The sequence below is a fragment of the Cornus florida genome, unplaced genomic scaffold (assembly GCF_030987335.1).
Source record: "Cornus florida cultivar Cherokee Brave unplaced genomic scaffold, ASM3098733v1 CherokeeBrave_3.0.0_Hap2_Chr05, whole genome shotgun sequence".
Lineage (NCBI taxonomy): Eukaryota > Viridiplantae > Streptophyta > Magnoliopsida > Cornales > Cornaceae > Cornus > Cornus florida.
This window is the reverse complement of record NW_026775575.1, coordinates 117,869,796-117,890,186: the sequence shown is the minus strand read 5'-3', so window position 1 is coordinate 117,890,186 and position 20,391 is coordinate 117,869,796. Positions and strand designations below refer to the sequence as shown.

The 20,391-nt window shown below is 35.8% G+C and overlaps 3 protein-coding genes across 6 annotated transcripts; 2 read left to right on the top strand and 1 right to left on the bottom strand.

Annotated features, from left to right (window-relative positions):
- Nucleotides 1-1,357: 1,357 nt before the first annotated feature.
- LOC132308978 (cytochrome P450 CYP72A219-like) lies at nucleotides 1,358-5,358 on the top strand. Its single transcript, XM_059807299.1, has 5 exons — nucleotides 1,358-1,729; nucleotides 1,968-2,185; nucleotides 2,742-2,986; nucleotides 3,684-4,068; nucleotides 4,779-5,358. Exons 1-5 carry the CDS (start codon nucleotides 1,438-1,440, stop codon nucleotides 5,202-5,204), a joined length of 1,566 nt encoding a protein of 521 aa, XP_059663282.1. The 5' UTR covers nucleotides 1,358-1,437; the 3' UTR covers nucleotides 5,205-5,358.
- A 186-nt stretch (nucleotides 5,359-5,544) lies between these two features.
- Nucleotides 5,545-13,113, top strand: LOC132308977 (uncharacterized). Of its 3 annotated transcripts, XM_059807297.1 has the most exons (5): nucleotides 5,895-6,045; nucleotides 8,610-8,728; nucleotides 9,850-9,927; nucleotides 10,302-12,867; nucleotides 12,943-13,113. In XM_059807297.1, the coding sequence occupies exons 2-4, from the start codon at nucleotides 8,627-8,629 to the stop codon at nucleotides 12,834-12,836; spliced, it is 2,715 nt and encodes a 904-aa protein (XP_059663280.1). In that variant the 5' UTR covers nucleotides 5,895-6,045; nucleotides 8,610-8,626; the 3' UTR covers nucleotides 12,837-12,867; nucleotides 12,943-13,113. The 3 variants fall into 3 exon arrangements, with proteins under 3 accessions (XP_059663281.1, XP_059663279.1, XP_059663280.1); XM_059807298.1 differs by lacking the exon at nucleotides 5,895-6,045 and adding an exon at nucleotides 5,545-5,718 and having other exon boundaries at nucleotides 10,302-13,113; XM_059807296.1 differs by having other exon boundaries at nucleotides 5,894-6,045; nucleotides 10,302-13,113.
- A 38-nt stretch (nucleotides 13,114-13,151) lies between these two features.
- LOC132308979 (cytochrome P450 CYP72A219-like) lies at nucleotides 13,152-16,462 on the bottom strand. Of its 2 annotated transcripts, none has more exons than XM_059807301.1 (5): nucleotides 16,090-16,455; nucleotides 15,651-15,871; nucleotides 15,033-15,277; nucleotides 14,186-14,573; nucleotides 13,152-13,752 (listed from the first exon to the last, which is right to left on the bottom strand). In XM_059807301.1, the coding sequence occupies exons 1-5, from the start codon at nucleotides 16,370-16,372 to the stop codon at nucleotides 13,327-13,329; spliced, it is 1,563 nt and encodes a 520-aa protein (XP_059663284.1). In that variant the 5' UTR covers nucleotides 16,373-16,455; the 3' UTR covers nucleotides 13,152-13,326. The 2 variants fall into 2 exon arrangements, with proteins under 2 accessions (XP_059663284.1, XP_059663285.1); XM_059807302.1 differs by lacking the exon at nucleotides 13,152-13,752 and adding an exon at nucleotides 13,761-14,056 and having other exon boundaries at nucleotides 16,090-16,462.
- Between the last annotated feature and the right edge of the window lie 3,929 nt (nucleotides 16,463-20,391).

Below are 20,391 nucleotides of genomic sequence, written 5' to 3'. Positions count from 1 at the left end.
ATTAAGTAGGCATCAAAATTGGCAAACACAGGATGTGCAAGTCCTATGAAATATGGGGAGTTGAAAGCAGAGAAATTTGCTGAACGCTATCATTTTAATATGCACTGGACAAAACTTTGCAATGTTTGAATCTTTCATCCATGGGAGAGTGGGCAGAACAACTCCATCTCCATCTATTATGAGTACGTATTATTTTATTTTTAACATATTTTCGGTGGGGAGAGAGATAAAGTGGTATAGATATGATAATTAAAACAATTTTTTTTTTTAAAAAAAAAACTTATTTATTCCCAAAATTAAAACGAGATAGAAGAAACAGAAATACAAGTAAACTGCAGCAAAAGCCCTTACACGAGAAGCAAGCAAAAGTATATTCCCAACAAAACCATACAACAAAGTAGAAGAAAGACTAACTACACTCTACGGTACATATCAACCTGAATAAATGATTCAGAAATTTTCTTGAATCAATACCAAAAATAGTCCATGAGGGACACCCACAGAAGTTACGAACTTGAAATGAATATCGATTCCTAGCTTTGTTGTTGCAGTGTTGGTAGAAACATAATTTTGTTTTCTCGAGTAATAATAAAAAGTAAAAATGACATTTATTAACACTTGTTGTCACAATTTTGAAAGCAGAAATTAATAACAGTGTTTAAATAATACATATTATTTAACATATTTTTGTTTTTGTTTTGCCTTTTTAGAAGCTGACAATAGAAAACAATAACGTTTCTCGTTACTAATCGCAGCCTAATTTTGTGCATTACTCCCACAATTTGGGTGTGTGTATGTGTGTGTTGCTGTTGCTTGGTCATGGATTTAAATATTAAATACATTAAATATTTGACCTTAGAAACATAAAATTGGAGTATTAAAATTGAAATTAAAATTTATGGAATTAAAACAAAAAATTGAATTAAAAATCTCTAATTTTTATCAAATTTTAATTCTAAAGCTTTAATTTCCTACAACCGAACACATCCTTAATACTTAATTTTTTTTTTTTTGGTAGTTTTACACACTCGACGTACAGTGGTACTTTCTTGAATAACAGTGAGAGTGAGAGTGATGAGTGATGAGTGAGAGTGCTCCTTGGGGTTTAGCTCTTTTTGCGTTGAATTTGAAGACAAGGCCATGCATTATCATGGCTATATTTTCAAACTTTCACTTGTAACTTTCTTTAAACGCGTCATGGCCATAGTCATTTCTTTTGGACGTTGGTGGTTATGCGTACCAAAAAGTAAAGGCCTAGAATAAGCATCATCGTTTGACTTTTCACCCAAGGAATGATATGGTTCATTTTTTTTTAATATTTATTGACAATCTTAACCTTGGTTTCAAAGACTCTATACAACCCTGCCTCTAAACTTTTAGCCAACGAGAGAGAGAGAGAGAGAGAGAGAGAGAGATTGAGCGTGTAGATCAGGAGTGATGAGAAGCTACATGTCAATGGATATGGGGATGATTGTTTGTTGTGCTATTGTTGTTGTTGTTGTAATATGGGAGGCATGGAGAGTATTGAATTGGGTGTGGTTGAGGCCAAGGAAGCTAGAGAAGTGCCTGAGGCAGCAAGGTCTCACTGGGAACTCATACAAACTCTACTTCGGAGACCTGAAAGAGATGTCGGAGATGCTCAAAGAAGCTAAGTCCAACCCCATCCATCTCTCCCAAGACATCGTGCCACGAGTCATGCCTTTCACCCATCAATGCATCCGCAACTATGGTATGTCTCACAAAATCTGACTTGTATTGTCAGCTGCATAATTGCTAGAATTAATGGAAATTTGGAAACATGATTGAAAAAATAAATAAAACCCGCCTTTCATGCATGCGCTTTAAGTCAAAATATGTAGTAGCTCCACAAATAAAACATCTACTTGTATCTGTCTAATAGTGTTATGGTATCTGTCTAAGGCTTATATATCTCTCTCTCTCACACTCTCTCTCTCTCTCATTCGCAGGTAAGAATTCCTTTAAATGGGTTGGCCCCAAACCAATGGTGCACATCATGGATCCTGAACTCATAAGGGATATATTGACTAAGAGTGATTACTTCCAGAAGCCCAAGGGAAATCCACTAACCAAGTTGTTAGCAACTGGATTGGCTTCTTATAACGGTGAGAAATGGGCTAAACACAGAAAGATTATCAATCCTGCTTTCCATCTAGATAAGCTCAAGGTAAATTAATTACCTCTCTCTCATCTTCTCTTTACTCCTATTTACCATTTCAATACATGCAACAACTCTTTTTAACTAGTAGTAGTATTGGTTTGATTTTTTAAAGTTCAATTGGCTTTAGGCTGTGTTTGATTTGATCAAAGAGACCCATATCAAAAGGCCTCTACAATAATGATAGTTAACTTAAAAAAATTTTCAACAACTCCCAAAACAGAAAAACACTCTTGCTAGACAGCATGCATTTAGGCATTCATCAAACATCTTAAAGGATAAAACAAAGGATTTCAAAAGCAACTAAGTTTTATAAAGCAACTTTTATGCAGTGTAACGGCTCATGTGAGGCAGTCCTCTACCTTACTAGAGGCCTCGCATAAATAAGGAATTGTGGACACAACCTATGAAGGGAAGACTTTACCTGGCAGACTTCGATCTACTTGAAGAAAATAAGAACATGTAGTGAATTTATTTTGAGAAATAGAAAGAATCCAAACTATTCAAATGTTATGATAGTATTACTGACAATCAAAATATATTCCATTTTCATTGTTTTGTACAGCAAATGCTACCTGCCTTTTATTTGAGTTGCAGCGAGATTATGAGCAAATGGGAGAAGATGGTGTCTAGGGAGGGGTGGTGTGAGTTGGATGTGTGGCCTTGTCTTCAAACTTTGACCAGCAATGCAATTTCGCGCACAGCATTTGGCAGTAACTATGAAGAAGGAAGAAGGATATTTGAACTTCAGAAAGAACAAGCTGAGCATCGAATTCATGTTCTACATTCAATCTACATCCCAGGATGGAGGTAAAAACTATAGATTCTTCCAAGTTCCAGATATATTTTCTTTTTTATAGTATTGGATTTTACCAACTTCGGTGTGGTTTTGAAAGGTGAAATTCCAGTGCTAACTTTAGTTTAGCTCTAATTTTTTTGACATTGAATTTTAAAATTAAAGTTAAAAATCAAAATATTTTGTGAAACATTAAACACATGTTTTTAAGGAACTTTATTTTATGTAGTGATTACTTATGTATTATCAGACACTAATAACATTGAAATTGCCGAAGTTCATTTCAACACTCAAATGGACTTTTCAAATAAATAAATAATTAAAAGAAATAAAAAGCTTAATACCAGCAATTCTAATTCAATATTAGTTCAAAATTTATTATAATACTAAATCCCTTTCTAAAGCCAAATATATATATATATATATATATATATAATTCTTCATCTAGTTGTTTAGTTCTTTTGGTTCTTTCTACTTTTGATATATATATATACATAAAAGTAGAAAGAACCAAAAGAACTAAACAGCTAGATGAATATATATATCAAAAGTAAAAAGAACCAAAAGAACTAAACAGCTAGATGAAGAATTTTCCCATGTTCCTTTTTCTTTTTCCTTCATATTTCTTCACCCTATTATTGCTTATCCAATGTATGTACATACATACATATATATGTGTGTGTGTGTGTGTGTTCAACTTGTTTATTGCAGGTTTTTGCCAACTACGAGAATCCAGAGGATGAAGGAAATCCAAAAACAAGTTCACGCCTCGATAAAGGTTCTTATTGATAAAAGAATGAAGGCAATGAAGGCAGGAGAAGGCAATAATGATGATTTATTGAGCATATTATTGGAATCCAATTTCAAAGAAATTCAGCAACATGGATACAAGAATGTTGGAATGAGTATTAACGAAGTCATTGAAGAGTGCAAGTTATTTTATTTCGCTGGGCAAGAGACTACTTCATCTTTGCTCGTATGGGCGATGGTTCTATTAAGTAGGCATCAAAACTGGCAAACACATGCTAGGGAAGAGGTTCTGCAAGTCCTGGGAAATAACAAGCCAGATTTCGATGGGTTAAATCACCTGAAAATTGTAAGTAGTTGTGTATGTTGAATTATTTAATATTTTAAAATAATATTATATTTTTAAATTTTGAGGCTACTATATTCTACCATTGAAGTTCATCATGAAAAATACCTTTAGTAATCTATAACAATAACGAAACATCATTAGGGATGACAAGTGAGGTAATTGAAAGCTTTAGGCATTACATACATTACATGCGCCACGATGTTTAATATATTTTGGGTACAAAACAAAGCTCATATCAGAAGTCCAACAAGGAAGCCTAAATCAGAGATGATACAGTCTAAACCTGTTCTTTTTCAATTGGGGATAGAATATATGTTTACTTATCTCAATACTACTCCTAAATATTGATTTTAGTTTTTTTATTTAAAATTAACTCAGCATTATCTATGACAACAAAGGAATATAAGAACCGACAAGTATATAATTCTGAATTGTCAAAACTGATTCAAGAGATTATCTCGTCATCCTTGAGAAAAGAAATATAGAAAAGCCTAAATTTAGACATGTTCACATGAAGGGCATTGATTGGTTAATCAAAAGTATCATGGCATAGTGCATCTTAAGGAAATATATATATATATATATTTTACTAATATAATAGAAAAACCAACTTAGTTCTTTTTAACCATCCTTAGTTTCATAAAATGTAATCACTTTGCTAATAGGTTATTGTTCTAGCTACAACTCTTTTGACAATTTCTTTTTCCCAGGTAACAATGATTTTGTATGAGGTTCTAAGGTTATACCCACCGGTAGTTGCAATTCAGCGAACCACTCAGGAAGAGACTAAATTAGGAAAAATATCCCTTCCAGCTGGAGTGCATCTCTCTTTACCAGCAATTCTAATTCAACATGACCATGAAATATGGGGTGATGACGCAAAGGAGTTCAAACCAGAGAGATTTGCTGAAGGGGTGTCAAAGGTCACAAAGGGCCAAGTTTCATTTTTTCCATTCAGCTGGGGACCCCGAATATGCATTGGACAAAACTTTGCACTGATAGAAGCGAAAATGGCGCTAGCTATGATTCTACAACGCTTCTCGTTCGAGCTTTCGCCATCCTATGCGCATGCTCCTTACACTGTCATAACTCTTCAACCTCAGTATGGTGCTCACTTAATTTTACATAAAGTTTAGAATTCAAAGCTTTGCAAGATTAGCATTGAGATTACCAGTTGGGGATTTGTTTCTCATGTAATATGAATATATAACTTTTGGTAGAAAGTATGACCGCTGTTGGAGCAAACATGTTGAAATTCAAAAAGCTCAGTCAGTGAAGTAACCCTTGCCTACATTATACGAATTTGATCTTGCAACATTTTATTCAAGGTTGTGGAAAAGAATAAGGTTCTTTCACCTCACAGAGCAACCTAAGGATTTAATCTTTCATGGATGGGAGAGTCCACTAATTTTGAGCAGGAGGAGTAGTCGCAGCAGAATTTGGGTGGCACCTCAATGGCTTCCAATCATACTCCACCATGGCCACAAGCAAGACATTTTTATTTTGAAGTCATTAATAAGAGGCCTCTTGACCAGCCAATGGGGAAGGGAATCGTTGTCCATAAAGCAGCCGAGTAAGCACCGTATTGCTGATGAGAGAGCACCTCTTTTCGACACCAATCTGAATCGCAGCACAGATTCAACACATCAGGTATGTGATATGACATTTTTCACAGCTTTGTTGGTTGGTTGATTGGATTAGGGTTTTCAATTTCTTTCTTTTCTTTCTCTTGAGAGACAACGAACGAACTATATTTGATTTACCCTTCGGATCCGGGTCGGATTGAAACTGCCACCCAAAACCTTATCGGGTCATGTCTTTTGTTTTTTTGTGAATCATTGCATCGCATCGCAACTCTTTCTTTAAACGTTCCCAGAGAGGCGCGCGCACACTCTTTTTCTCTAATTTAGACGAAGCATTACAACGTTGGCTCCCTTTTTCATCTTCTCTCTCATACCAACAAAGAAAACAAACCAGGTTTATTCTCTTTCCTTTGAGTGAACTCACATTTATATTTATGGAGTATGTATGGGAACGTTTAAAGAAAGTTTATGTAGTAGCCTCGCATTATAAATGTCTGCACTCATATTTATGTATTGTATACGTCAATTTAAATGTATGAATTTACGAAAAGGGTTCATTGGGCTTATTGAATGCCAAAGTTTGAATCATTTATGCCACTTTTTCCTTCATTTTTTTTTCCCAATAATCACCATCTACTAGGTTAAATGTTTCCCTCTCGGATTCTCAACTTAGGGCTTAGTTCCTTTCCTTTTTTTTTTCTTTTTTTTTTATTTATTTATTTATTATTTATTATTATAAATAAACAAATTTTATTAATAATAATTTTCTGAGATAGTATACAAAGTTGAAATGCAGAAGTGTTTTGTGATCACTATATATGTTGTGAAATATTACTGATCGAATTGCAACTACATACAACGATGTCTAAATCAAATAACAAAGTATTACTCCTATAACCAAAGTCTTTCGAACAAGTAGTATGATTAGAGGAACTTTTTGAAAAGTATGTTCTGACCATCATTGAGAAATTTTAGTAAGTATTAAGGAAATAAAAAGGCAAAGATTTGGAAGATGAATTCAACCGGCTTTCCCCATGCTTAGCGGAGTTTTCATCTTCTCTGTCTTTGCAAATTAGAGCAAACAAAGGTTCCTCTGAAAGTTGGCTGACACAAAAAGTGTACTGAATATACTTGTTGGTACGAAGAAGAACAGTTGAGAACTTAGCTACAAACAGGGTGTGCAGCCTGAGTTGTACAGACAAAATAATTGGTCAAGCAGTTGATTTTATCTATAAAAATATAACCTTAGATGGACATGTAACAAATCTATTTAGCGATAGATTTTTCTGGGCTACAAACTATTAGTTGCAGAAGGGACGGTACATGATTAACAGAGATGTGACCAAACAGATAGCAAGTTGATCAAAAATCTAGACTGGCGAAAAACTTTGTTCTGAAGCTTAGATAGAAAAGGGTTACCATGTGAAGTTAAAAGCTTGAAAATTGGATGTCTTTTGGTGAGGATTTGCACTAATTTTATTGTGTCACAGAACAACAGAAGAAAGTTACTCTGGAATCAAAGAAGTTCCAAAATTGTAGCATAATGACAGGATGTAAGTACTACAAACAACCATGCGGTAAAAATAGTATATGAAAATTTTCAATGGAAAATGTGGTGAGGAAGAGATAGTGCTATGAAAAAAAGTCAGCTATTTTCTTGTGGTGGTGTTAGTCTACATTCTTTATGGAGACATTAAAGTGCACAAGGAGACATTAATAAGAACACTATGGCATTATTCTATATCTATTAAAACTACTTCCTACAAATACAAAAAAGTTATTGACCTTGTTTCTGTATGTTCTAAATTTTTTGGAGATTATTGGCGGATTTCTTTATTTCCTTTTTCTTTTATTTTCAATTTTATTTTTTATTGCACTGTTCTTGTAATGCAATTAATGGCTGCTAGTTTTCCATTTTTAAAGAAGAATATCAAATGTTGAATGCATAATTTAGTAACCTCAGTCATGATATAAAATTAATTTGTAATCATAGATAAAGCATATGAATAGTTGTAAACTATGAAGCGTGGATATCAAGGCGGGACATGGATATGACATGATAAAGATATGTTGACAAGACGAACGTTTAAAAGGTATAGGAAACTGATACAATAAGGACATAGGAAGAAAGTAACATTTTTGTATATAGAATAATGGTTATGCAACAAACATTATTTCTTTGTGAAAAATTATTTGAATACCTATGGTCATAATAGAATTGTATTTAATGAGGCAATGAGTAACAATAACCAATACTCAACTGTACAGTGTCAGAAAAAGAGTGTTATGCATGCAGACATTTGTATATACATGGAAACACAATAATTACAATGGCTCCTCTCCTCCTCTCATGCCTAGTTCTTCTTTGATAGACCCTTCTCATATGGATATAGTCCTCTGTCTATTTATATGATGGTCGGACTAATCAAGAAATTTTAAAATGTTGTTTCTTTATAATTATACTTTATATCTTATGTTCAATATTTTTCCAGCACATGTTGATGAGTATTTAGTAAGTGTCAGGTACATCATTGAAACTAAACATTTTATTTTAAATTATGGACAATGTGTCATACAATTGTTTGGTAGTGCTCAAGAAGTGTTAATATCCAACACTCTCAGAGACTCTCCCACAGAAACGATTCCTTCTTAGAATTGTTAATTGTTAATTGTCAACTCTAACATTAATATTTCTTAGTTTGTATAAAACTAACAATTACATGCTTCATTATAAAATTTACATCAAATTTGCTTATGGGAAAACGATTGCTTTATAGCTGAAAATAATGTCTTCAGTAGCATTGTATTAAAACACAGAGATATTGTACTTAATGGTTTTAGACTCTACATATATTGAGCCTTGAGAGAAGTACCTACTTTCTATGTAACAGTGTTTATGCTTCTTCTTTTTTTCCATTTATGACTCTTTCGAAGTTTGATTCAATAGATCTTTTGCAGGATGTTGATTAAAAGAGATGGATATTGAGGATATACAATCAAATCTCAATGCCTTGAGAAAATTGTATGGTCTTTTACAAAATGATGGGGATGGTTTGCAAAATGCAAGCTCTCTAAATGTAAGTATTTTCTTAGAAATGTGACCATCTTTTCTATACATACCACTTCATTTGTCTACAGAAGTGTGCTACACCCATACACAAGCATAACATTTATGCAATATATTTGAGCTTTTCTATTAAAGTAGATAGCATACAAGGTTAAACTGAATTGTTTAGCTTGGTAAGATGACCACAAACTTTAAAACTGGTGTGAATCCCTTTGAGGGGTGCTGTTGTTCACATGAGGAGCAGGCCTGCCTTTTTTTTTTTTTCAAAAAAATGAGCATTTTGAAATTCCATCATCTTTGCCTGTTCTGTAAAAAGGCGGAAAATGAAGTCCATATCTTTTAATACCTTATTGTATGCTCTAGATTTTTAGACATGTATATGAGTAAACTAGTGAAGTGCTAATGGGGCACTAGCTTGATGCTTGTGGCTTCTACCAACATATGCTAGACACACACATAGTTGTTATAGTGATAGTGGTGTTTCTATAACAAGCTGGGATCTAGAATATTCTTTTTTTCAGAACTCATGGTGTATTCTATCAACAGCTATTTTTAGTTAATATTTAGATTCTTAGAAATTTTAAAGGCAACTTTTGGCCATTTCTTATTATATGACAAAAATAAAAAGATTTTGGGCCGCTGAGCTACATTAAAATTTATTCCATTGTTCTTCTGCATTTGTTGATATGATTTGAATTTGCTATTATCAGAAACTATATGTAAATTTTTGGCTGTTGTGGCCTGAAATTCTGCTCAACTTTTACATATAAATTGTTAATAATCTTGGACAAAGTCAACTCTCTCACTCTCACATACATATGTACATGCATAAATGTTGCACCATGAATAATTTTGTGGTAGGTGATGAATTTTATCTTTTATTATGGTAGGTGATTATTTCTATCTTTTATTGTCGAACTCTTTTTATTCTCTTGTTTGCTGTATTTCTTGTTCTTTTTATTATTATTTTTAATGAATTGGAAGCTTATGACAGTTTTATCATAGTATATGATAAGGCTTACCTCTTGGTTTACTTGATGATAGAAGGGTTCTCATATATCAGTTAAGTAAAAGTTACATGCTTATCTGAGGTCTTGGAGTTATCCCGTGTGAGCTTTGTTTTTGAAACAGTTGGATGAAAAAGCACGACTCCTGTTAAAGGAACTACTGGATGGTGCAACAGAAAGGGCTTTTGAAGCTTATTCAAAGGTACATTTAATCATTTTTTTATTTTTTTTTTCATAGTTGATACTCACACACACATGCCTCCATGGAGGCTTGAACCCTTGACCCTCCTTTGGGAAGTAAGGACTTGATACCGTTAGGCCACTGGCTCGTTGGTAAAGGTACATTTAATCATCTTTTGTTCTTAAATTATATTTTTATAAATTTCTACATTAGACTAGATGTCTCTCAATGAAAGTACTTGGCCATCTGGAATCAAAATGCATGCAGTATGCGTTCTACTGGGATTTCCAAACATGACCTCCTTGAATATCTACAGTCCATTGCCGTCTTAGGTTGAAATGGTCCCTGCGTGATGTTTGTTGTCTGATTTTGTCCTTGATGTGTTTGTGGAACAGATCATAGCAGCTCAATGGGGTACTCAACTAGGGCCACCCAAAGACACTTTGAAGCTAGTGCCTCTTGCGTCAGCAGATGATGTATCAAGTACTTCTCCTAGCGTAGCTCAAAACTCTCAAAATGATCCAAGTTTCCAAAAAATTGCTTTGGAAAAAATTGAGCGGGAACCTTCTGAGCTTCCAACTCAAGCAGCTGTTACAGAGCAGTTGAAATTGAGAATTGCTGGAAGTGAACCTGAAGAGAGAAAGAAACGTTGCCGAGTTTGCCACCACAGCAATGTGAAGCAGCTGAATTCTGCCGAAGAGATAAAACCTTCTGAAGATAAAATTCAGAATTCAAAGAAAGATTATAGTTTTCAGCACCAACAGCAGAATTGCTCTAGCCATAATCTTAGAGTTAGTAGGCTAGTCAATGGTTTTGAATTAGATAATATGGGTTTTGAGTCTGCAACTAACATTGAAAATGAAGAACAGAAGAGGAGCCGTGGAATTCAATACAACCTGTCTGGGATTGGATCTTCACATTTATCGAGTATTCCCACTGCTGAGCAAGAACCTGTTGGGAACAATCCAATGCCAAAAGAAGTTATAGATGCAATCAAACAAATTGAATTATGTATTTCATCTTTACAACTAGCTGCTGAGCATGTGGTCCCTCTAGAGAAGAAGAATGGAGCTCAACATGCTGTGTGGAAAAGTATGGCCAATCCAATTCCTGGTACAACTACAAATTCGGTTACTTCCATAATGCAGACTAAAGAGAGGTTAGGTACAAGGAGTGAGCTGAGAGAGGCTGGTGAGTTTGTTCTGGGAAGAAATGATTCGCTGAGTCAGGCTGGTGAATTTGTTCTGGGCACAAATGATTCACTGAGACAGCGGGTCAGTACAAGTATTCGGGAAGCCAAGGGCTCTAGTCTGGTGCATCAGATGCCAACTGTGAGCCAGGTCAAGGTGACTAAATTGTCAAATAAAACAAAGAGTCAGACTTCAAAGCCCGTTCCACCAAGCAATTACTTGCTGAGTCAGTCAGTGAATCAAAAAGTTGGGAGAAGCAAAGCCATTGTTTCTTTGGTAGATGATACTCTGAGTGAGATCGGGAAGGCCATTGAGGGACACAAGTTGCCAAGTTGGAAAGCAAGTCAATTTCCTGGTCAGAATGATCACATGCCTAGTCAGACTCATAAGTTTGTTCAAGGCTTTAGGGTTCCACCACCTCAAAAAGAGCCAGCTAAGATACTGAGTCAGATCGACAAAGAAAATCGGGATCAAAATAGAATTCCCCGACTGTCCCATCCCTTTACGTCATATCAATCAGTAGGTTCAACAGATTTCATGGGTTTCAATGGTAAAAGTGAAGCGGTTGATGCTGGTCACATGCTGAGACGGACACAGAACAGGGGGTGTAGGACTCGGAGTAAAAAAGTTTTGCCGCATCAGACCATAGTGAGGCCTTCTCTGCTACATCAAAAGCCCAGTCAAATTATGGTGCACCACCCATTGTCTGAGGATAGGATGGATCAAAAACGAAGTGGAGCCCAAAAGTTGAATCATATGGGCCAACCGAGAAAGATCTTTCCTCGTGAAGAAGAACCGGAGGCGTCAAGTTCAATTGCAAGTGCAAATGCTAGTTATTCCTCAACCCGGACAAGTCAGTTAGCTAGCACTAGCAGCGATGAGAGTAAAAGGTCTTCACTTCCAGGTAAATCAAGGACTCGGCACTATATGACTCCCACTAGTACCAGTGAGAGTGAGGTGTATCGACTGCCCGGCAGGTCGTCCTGTGCTAATCAAGTGGATTCTTCAAGCAGCAGTGAGACTGATGGGTACTCATTGCCAAGCAAGGCTCAGTATCATCGTGAGGGTCTCACTGGTAGTGATGAAAGGGACAGCTACCCACCATCTGATTGGACAACATCAAGTCGTCGCATGGATCTTTCATCTCAGCTGATGAGTTCCACGTCAAGGAGAATAGGTCGCAGCAAGAACTACAGAGCAAGGAATAGAGCAACCCCTGAGAGACAGAATGGACGATTGAGAAAACTGAAAGACAAGCTAGCACTTATCTTTCATCACCATCACCACCACCACCACCACCACCACCACCACAATCATGATGACAATGATCATAGTCACAGTGATCGCCAGACCAATGTTCGTGATGCTGCATCATTATGGAAGTATGCTGGGAAAATATTTCATGGTGCGGGCAAAGATGAGGCTCATGGGAAACGGATGGTTGAGAAAGTTGGGAAGTCTCTGGTCCGCAATGCACCGGCTAAGAACCAGCATGGGCATTTCCATATGCTTGTAGAAGGGCTTTTGAGGCATGTTCGTCATTCCAAGAAGTTAAAGCCATCAACAGGTGCCCCACGAGTAGCAAAAAGCCAACATGGCAGAAAGAAGGTAGGAAAGAAGTCACACTGGTGGCAAATGTTGCGGCACAACAGGGGAGTGAAGCTGCCTAGCAAGCCACGAGTGAAGCTGGGATATGGGAGTAAGAAACCACAGTTACGAGCACTACCAAAGACGAGATAAGAGTGTTATGCAGTGGTTGAGTTATTCAATGGTATGTAATTTCTGATATATGCAATTGTTCTTGAAACGATGTAAAAATTGGTACTAATTTGTTTTTGCTTTTTAGGAATCGAGTACAAGACCAAAAAGTGCTGATTCCTATCCATTCAGGCGTGTGGGTGTTGAAATGCCTTTTTTATTGTACACCAATTTAGCAACTGTGGTCTTTCCATGACCTTCAACTCCAACTATAGAATGAAGTTGACATTCTCTTAACATGGCAACATCAAGAAAACATCTTTAGTGTTTATTTTGATATGCGATTTTCGAGATAGATTAACAAACAAGAAGATAATGCTTTTTATAACAAAATCAAATTAGAATGTATAACAGTATTGGTGCACCAAGTGAAATGTTAACTTCAACAAGGTTTATATAAAAACTTAATTCCCATTTTACATTCCCCAGCTAGAAATGTCCTTGATCGATAGTGACTGCTAAGCTTTCGATACTAGACTTTGTGTAAAATTAAGTGAGCACCGTATTGAGGTTGAAGGGTTATGACAGTGCAAGGAGCATGCGCATAAGATGGTGAAAGCTCGAAGGAGAAACGTTGTAGAATCATAGCCAATGCCATTTTCACTTCCAGCATCGCGAAATTTTGTCCAATGCATATCCGGGGTCCCCAGCCAAATGGAAAATATGATACTTGGCCCTTTGTCACCTTTGACACTCCTTCAGCAAATCTCTCTGGTTTGAACTCCTCTGCATCATCACCCCATAATTCATGGTCATGATGAATCAGAATTATGGGTAATGAAAGGTGCACTCCAGCTGGATAGGATACACCTCCTAATTTAGTCTCCTCGTAAATAATTCGAGGCAGTGCAACTGCTGGTGGGTATAACCTTAGAACCTCATACAAAATCATAGGTATCTGTAAAAAACATAAAATGTCAATGGTTGTAGATAAAATGTTAGAATTTATGTCGTTAAATAATAAAAGGGATTATCTTGTAATGCAATAAATACATTATTTCAAAATGAGATTCTATATAATTAATTGTTACATCAATGCTATACATTATGCCACAAAAATTTTAAGGAACCAACTGATATCTCTCATGCAAAAATGTGCATGTTCTGCAGAATAAGCCCTTTCTATTTTCCTTTTTCCAAAGATGACGTGACACTCTTTTGAATCTGTTGGGATGATAAGAATAATATTCTTTGGTGTGTCTCTGATAAGAAAAATAATTGACATTTTAGGAGTGATAACGAGATGAGTCATAATATATTCTCTCTATCTGAAAAATAAGGAGATACCTGTAAAAGATTTTATATGCCAATTGATGAAAAAAAAAACTTACAATTTTCAGGTGATTTAACCCATCAAAATCTGGTTTGTTATTCCCAAAGACTTGGAAAACCTCTTCTCTAGCACGCTTTTGCCAGTTAAAATGCCTACTCAATAAAACCATTGTCCAAACAAGCAAAACAGAGGTGGTCTCTTGCCCAGCAAAGTAGAAAAGCTTGCACTCTTCAATCACGTCTTTAGTACTCATTCCAACATTCTTCTTCTCTCCATGTTGTTGAATTTCTTTGAAATTTGATTCCAATAATATACTCAATAAGTCAACATTACTGGCTTCTCCAGCCTTTATTGCCTTGGTTCTTTTTTCAATAATAACCCTTAATGAAGCTTGCACTTGTTTGTCGATTTCCTTCATTCTCTTGTTCCTCTTTGTTGGCAAAAACCTACACGAAAATATCAAGATACAAACAAATATGGGTTAGTATCTACTTAACTCTTTGGTTTCATTTGTTTCTTTCAAATTCTGATCCCTTCTCTCCATTTCTTTTTTCAGAAGGTATTTAGTATCCTAATCAAATTTTGTAAAAGCATAATTTATATTTATCATCTTAATTTGTAACCAAAAAACATGAAAAGATGGGTTTTATTGATAACTCCATTAAGTACTACATTAGTTGAACCCTAAACCCTAAATCCTAAAAGAAAAAGTAAAAAAACAGTTTCAGAACATTCAAATTATTTCCTTTTCTTTTTTTCATTATTTTCCCCCTCCGAGAACAAAGTTGTTCTCATAAATGGAACGTAGCAATACTTAAAATGGTAGACTAATTTATTGCTAAACTATTTCCAGCACTAAAATTTCATATTTCGAAACAGCAACAAATGAAGTAATATTGTTTTACCTCCATCCTGGGATGTAAACCGACTGTGCAACCTGAATCACAAGCTCAGCTTGTTCCTTTTGAAGTTCAAATATCCTTCTACCTTCTTCATAGCTACTACCAAATGAAGTACGTGAAATGGCATCGCTAGACAACATTTGAAGATAAGGCCACACATCCAACTCACATGACCCCTCCTCTGAAACCATCTTTTCCCATTTGCTCAACATCTCGCTACAACTCAAATCAAAGGCTGGTAGCATATGCTATATACATGAAACAATGAAAAGTAAAACCCCCATGACAGTCGGTACTTTATATTTAGAATTGTTTAGATTCTTTAATCAAGCATGTCCGTTTGGAGTTTAAGTCCTCTAATTGACTTTGCTCTAAGCAAAGCAATTTCAACATTTATCCAAGAGGAAACAAAGTTGGAAGTTTATTCTTACAACCAATCTCAACCTTACTATCAGATTTTCTGAATGGGATACAAAAATCCCTGAATGTCATCTGTGTCCATGTTGCAAGAAAATTTCGGAATGAAAACTTTTCTTTAAGGAGTGTTATGCAGGAAATTATATTGGAGAGGAGAGTGTTGCTTTGGCCTGAAATAAGGCAATAGATGGATGACGTACGTACCTTGAGCTTCTCAACATGGAAAGCAGGATTGATAATTTTTCTGTGTTTGGACCATTTCTCACACTCGTAGTCTACCAGTCCAGTTGCTAGCAACTTGGCCAGTGGATTCCCTCCACGGGGCTTTTGAAAGTGATAATTCTTAGAAAGTATTTCTCTTATAAGTTCGGAATCTCTGATGAGCACCATAGGTTTCGGTCCAAGCCATATAAACGAATTCTTTCCTGCAAGTAAATTTGTTAGTTTTTTTAAGTGCATGTATGTTCTCTTCGAAGCTATAATTAATATAGGATGGAAGGAATTTTAAAACATCTCTAATAGTAGTTGTTTTCCTTTCCCTCATTGGAGTAGTATCAAAAAACACAAGTGGTCTAAATTAATACGATTGGCAGCAGAAATCAGATAATTAAATATTTGGAGACATAATATATAGTAATAGTACCGTAGTTGTGGATGGATGTATGGATGAAGGGGATGACACGGTGGACGATATCATGGGAGAGATTGATGGGCTTGGACTTGGCTTCCTTAATCATCTGTGACATCTCTTTCAGGTCTCCAAACAAAAACCTGTAGGAGTTGCCAGTCAGACCTTGCTGTCTCAGACACTTCTCTAGCTTCCTTGGCCTCAACCACAACCGATTCAATAACCACCATGACCATCCAACAACAACAACTATTACAACAATAAAGCAAGAAACAACTAGTATCCCCATTATTCCCATTTTTCACAGCACCTTCTCCGTTGGGCGCAACTCCCTATATACACAAAGGGATTATATATATGTGTGTGTGTGTGTGTGTGTGTGTGTAATATGTAAATTTAAAGTTAGAGATCAAAGGGAGTGGGAGAGAAGATACGGCACGCAACGATGAAAGCATGACAATTGCCGGTCAATCAACAAGCCGTCTCTATCTTTAAGGATAAAACTACAAGCACAACAAACCAACAATGCACGCACCCACACAACACAAGAAGCCAAACATTTCTCTTTCTATTCTATAAAACTTTCACACTAAAATCGTTTTATTGTTACATGTAACAACGCAATCACAATATATATATATATATATATATATATATATATATATATATCTCGTCAATTCCGCCAGTAAACAACACAAACTTGAGGCCAATTACAGCCATCACACAGTTTTCCAAGGAGAGACTACCAAAGCCTGAGAATACCATTTTCTTCGGTCATATGGAACTTCTCTTTCCTTTTTATATATATATATATATTTTTTCTTTTAATGAAAAATAAATTCTTTTCTGAAATCCAAAAGTATGAATGAGGAGGACCAGAGCTGGGCCCATTGTGAGGGGGTCCAAGACCCCCCTATCATTTCATATCATTACTCTTTTATTATTATTATTATGGAGTATAAACGTATGAACAAAGAGAAAAAGACACACACAAAATAATAAGAATAATAAAATTCTAGAGCCAACGCTGTTTGCACGAGTAAATCAAAACAAATCAGAGCAGTGCCTTTTCTAATTCTCCCATTCTTGTTTTCATCCTTTTCTTAGGTTTTTCTTTTCAGTCCATCGAACTTACCCATGGCTTAATCATCTTAACTTCATTGATTACATTCCATGTCAATGATATTGGTCAATATATCAAAGTGAAATTAACAATATTCGTTAATATAGCTTGATAGTACTATCACTCCTCCCAAAAAAAAAAAAAAAAAAAAAATTGAGCCCTAACTTTCAAGTAAAATTATGATGATGGTATTTTTGGAAGCATCAAATTAGTATCTTAGATTGAAATTGGAGAATATTCAATTTAATATTTAGAGTGAATTTTCTTTAATTTCAAAATCAAAATGTCAATTCAATGCTACCAAACGCAAAACGATTCAAAAGCACTCTCCTTTGTAATGATTTGATGGGAAATTTTTGACATGTACCATCTTTCTAATTTTTAACTTGGAAAGTAATCTCATGTATAATATATACTATATCTGCATAAATACTTTAAAAACTGAATTTAATTTAGTTCATTCTTTCTGCAAGTAGAAAACTGAAAATTCACACCTGAAAAACATTATGATGTAAAACAGGTTGTGGTTGCCTGTATGAATCATTTGCATTTGTAGAAGGCCAAACAATGAGGCTCACATAATTTTCGGTGCAGTTCCGACAAGTCTATTTTAATTCACCAAAAATCTACTCGCCGCAGCGAATTTCCTGTGGAATCGCTTAAAGAAGACGCAACTTTACAAAGCATTACAAAAGGAAAAAAGAAGGCCATACATGAGACCTGTTGTGCGCGCGCACACATACACAATAAATAAATAAAAATGGCGCCAAGAATGAACTTGCACACTGCATTTTCTCTTTAGCTTAATTAATACTAATGAAAAGAATATATAATACTGGTGTGTCATAAATATTGGTAACTTTGCACTAGAGGGACAATTTAAACATACCATTAAGCTCAAACCAGTAAAGGCGCAAGACGCAGAAGAGTAAACTGGAGACCTAGGCCGAGAAAAAGAAAAATGACCAAGTCACTGCCCCGGGATCCTAGGCAGAATCTCTACAACCTGAAATGCTGGTATTTCACATTTTATAGCTTGGACAGTAAGAATGTTTAAAATTTAAAGAAAATTTCACCATACTTCAGTGGTTGGATTAGTCACTCGTGCCTAAGAAAAAAATTCCTAACTCCCGTTCTTTCCTTCATCCACATAGCAGTTAATCTTTAGTAAATATACTCCCATTCTTCTATATCCTGGAGGTTCCGGCAATAGTACACACCTACAACTTGTCCCTATTGCTTCCTTCCGCGATTTGTCAAACAAAACTGACCACAAACATAAATAAAATCAAGTATTGTTATACCCATCAAGTAAACACACTTGTTGTGGTCTTGATTATTAATATTAGGAGGCTAAACATCATTTGCAACATTTTTTCCCTTCCTTTTTTTGATAAGTAAAGCAATTCAATGAAAAGCCCCACAAGGTTGGAAAAACTACAGAGAAACACAGTAAAGTAGAGGAATTAAGCCTCAATACATCTAAGCAATTCCATTAAAAAAGATCAAACTGTCTACCAAGTTCTTTGACATATCATTATTACATCATTCTTAGTGTTTGGCTTGAACCCAACCACATTTCTGTAAACAAACTTTACTTTCAAACAAAGTTATCCACAATGATATAGCAGAGACAGTAAATCAAATGGCAATAAAAGGATTAAAAAAGAAGAAGCAAGAAGTACGAACAAGATAAATCTCTAACTAGCATATAGAAGCCATTTGACAAACAAGATAGCTCACTATTTTGTTAGATGGCAACCAGTACTCTTACTTGTGATATACATGCTAAACAGCAGAGTAATTGAACTAGCATTCAAAAGAGGCATTTTAATGCAGGGCTGTGCATTGACATTCATATAAGCTAAAAACCTGGAAACATATATTTGCTTGCTCTTCCTATTGTTTTTCACTTCACAAAATTTTCTTGATTCTTGCAACTCCGTCCTTTCCGCCAAGAACAATAAAAGCTCCCTTCAAGGTAACTGCATCAAGAGCCTATGTTTGCATCTCCACACACTCCATTTCCTTTGCCGAGCAAGACTAAGCTCTCCGTGTAATTACCAACATAAAATGATTCCGCAACACCATGTATCCCACAAACGCTAATTTGTTGAGCCTGTTGATCAACTGAAACCATATCCCCATTTAATGGCAAAAGAAGTTCACCGTTCCTCCTGAATCCAACTATATTCCTATAACCTCCATCCAAATCTACAGAGAACAGTTGGGTCCAAGACTCTTCCACGCCGTATTCTTTCATCACCCATATTGACACTTGTCTAGTTTTTGTATGATACTGTAAAACAGAGTGACTCCTTAATCACTGCAATATTCAAATCTAGCGCACATGCGCACACTAGACTTGTCGGCAACTTCATCTCGTGGAATTCCTCAGTACTCATATCGAATGAGAAGATCAAAGGAGGATAATCACGATAACCACCTCCAATCCAATGGACAGCCCCATTGAAAAAAGCCTGTGTGGCAGATGAAGTATAATTGATTCGATATCGGGGACGAGTAGTGCTACTAATGCTTCTCCAAGAACCTTGTTTAAGCGAGTACAGCTCAACCTCTCAATGGGAGATATCTTCTCCGAATTCAGGGAAGACAACTCTAACCACCTTATAATCATTAGTCCTGCAATCGAAGCCATAACCAAGAGCAAGCCAATGCGGGCCGTGCGATTGAAAGGTAACACGGGGCTCTGGAAGCTCTACCCATTTTCTAACAGTGGGGTTCCACAGGAAGGTAAGATCTACAAAACTATGTAAATCATCACTGAGGCATACCACACCATTACAAGAACCAAGTATCCGGAAATAAGAATGAAAATATGGACTTGGACTTTCGAGATTCATACGATATGCATCAAATGATTGGTTATCAAAATGCAGTGAGTAATGCTCTTTCCTTTTGTCTTGATTTTTAGTGCAGTGCCTAACCAGAAGTAGGTGAGTGTTGTTGGTGTTGTTCAAATGGGTAGTTCGATTGAGATACAAGGTGATGAAATTATCACTAGTGATTAGAGAATTCCATGATTTTCAAACGCACCTGATCTGCAGAAGATTCTTCACAGGTAGTCTTGAGAGAATGTCAGTGATCACTTCGTTGGGCAAGAAATCCGACATTGTTTAGCAGATTTTAGGGATTCCAAAACACGGAGACTCTGAAACCCCAAAATTTTCAGA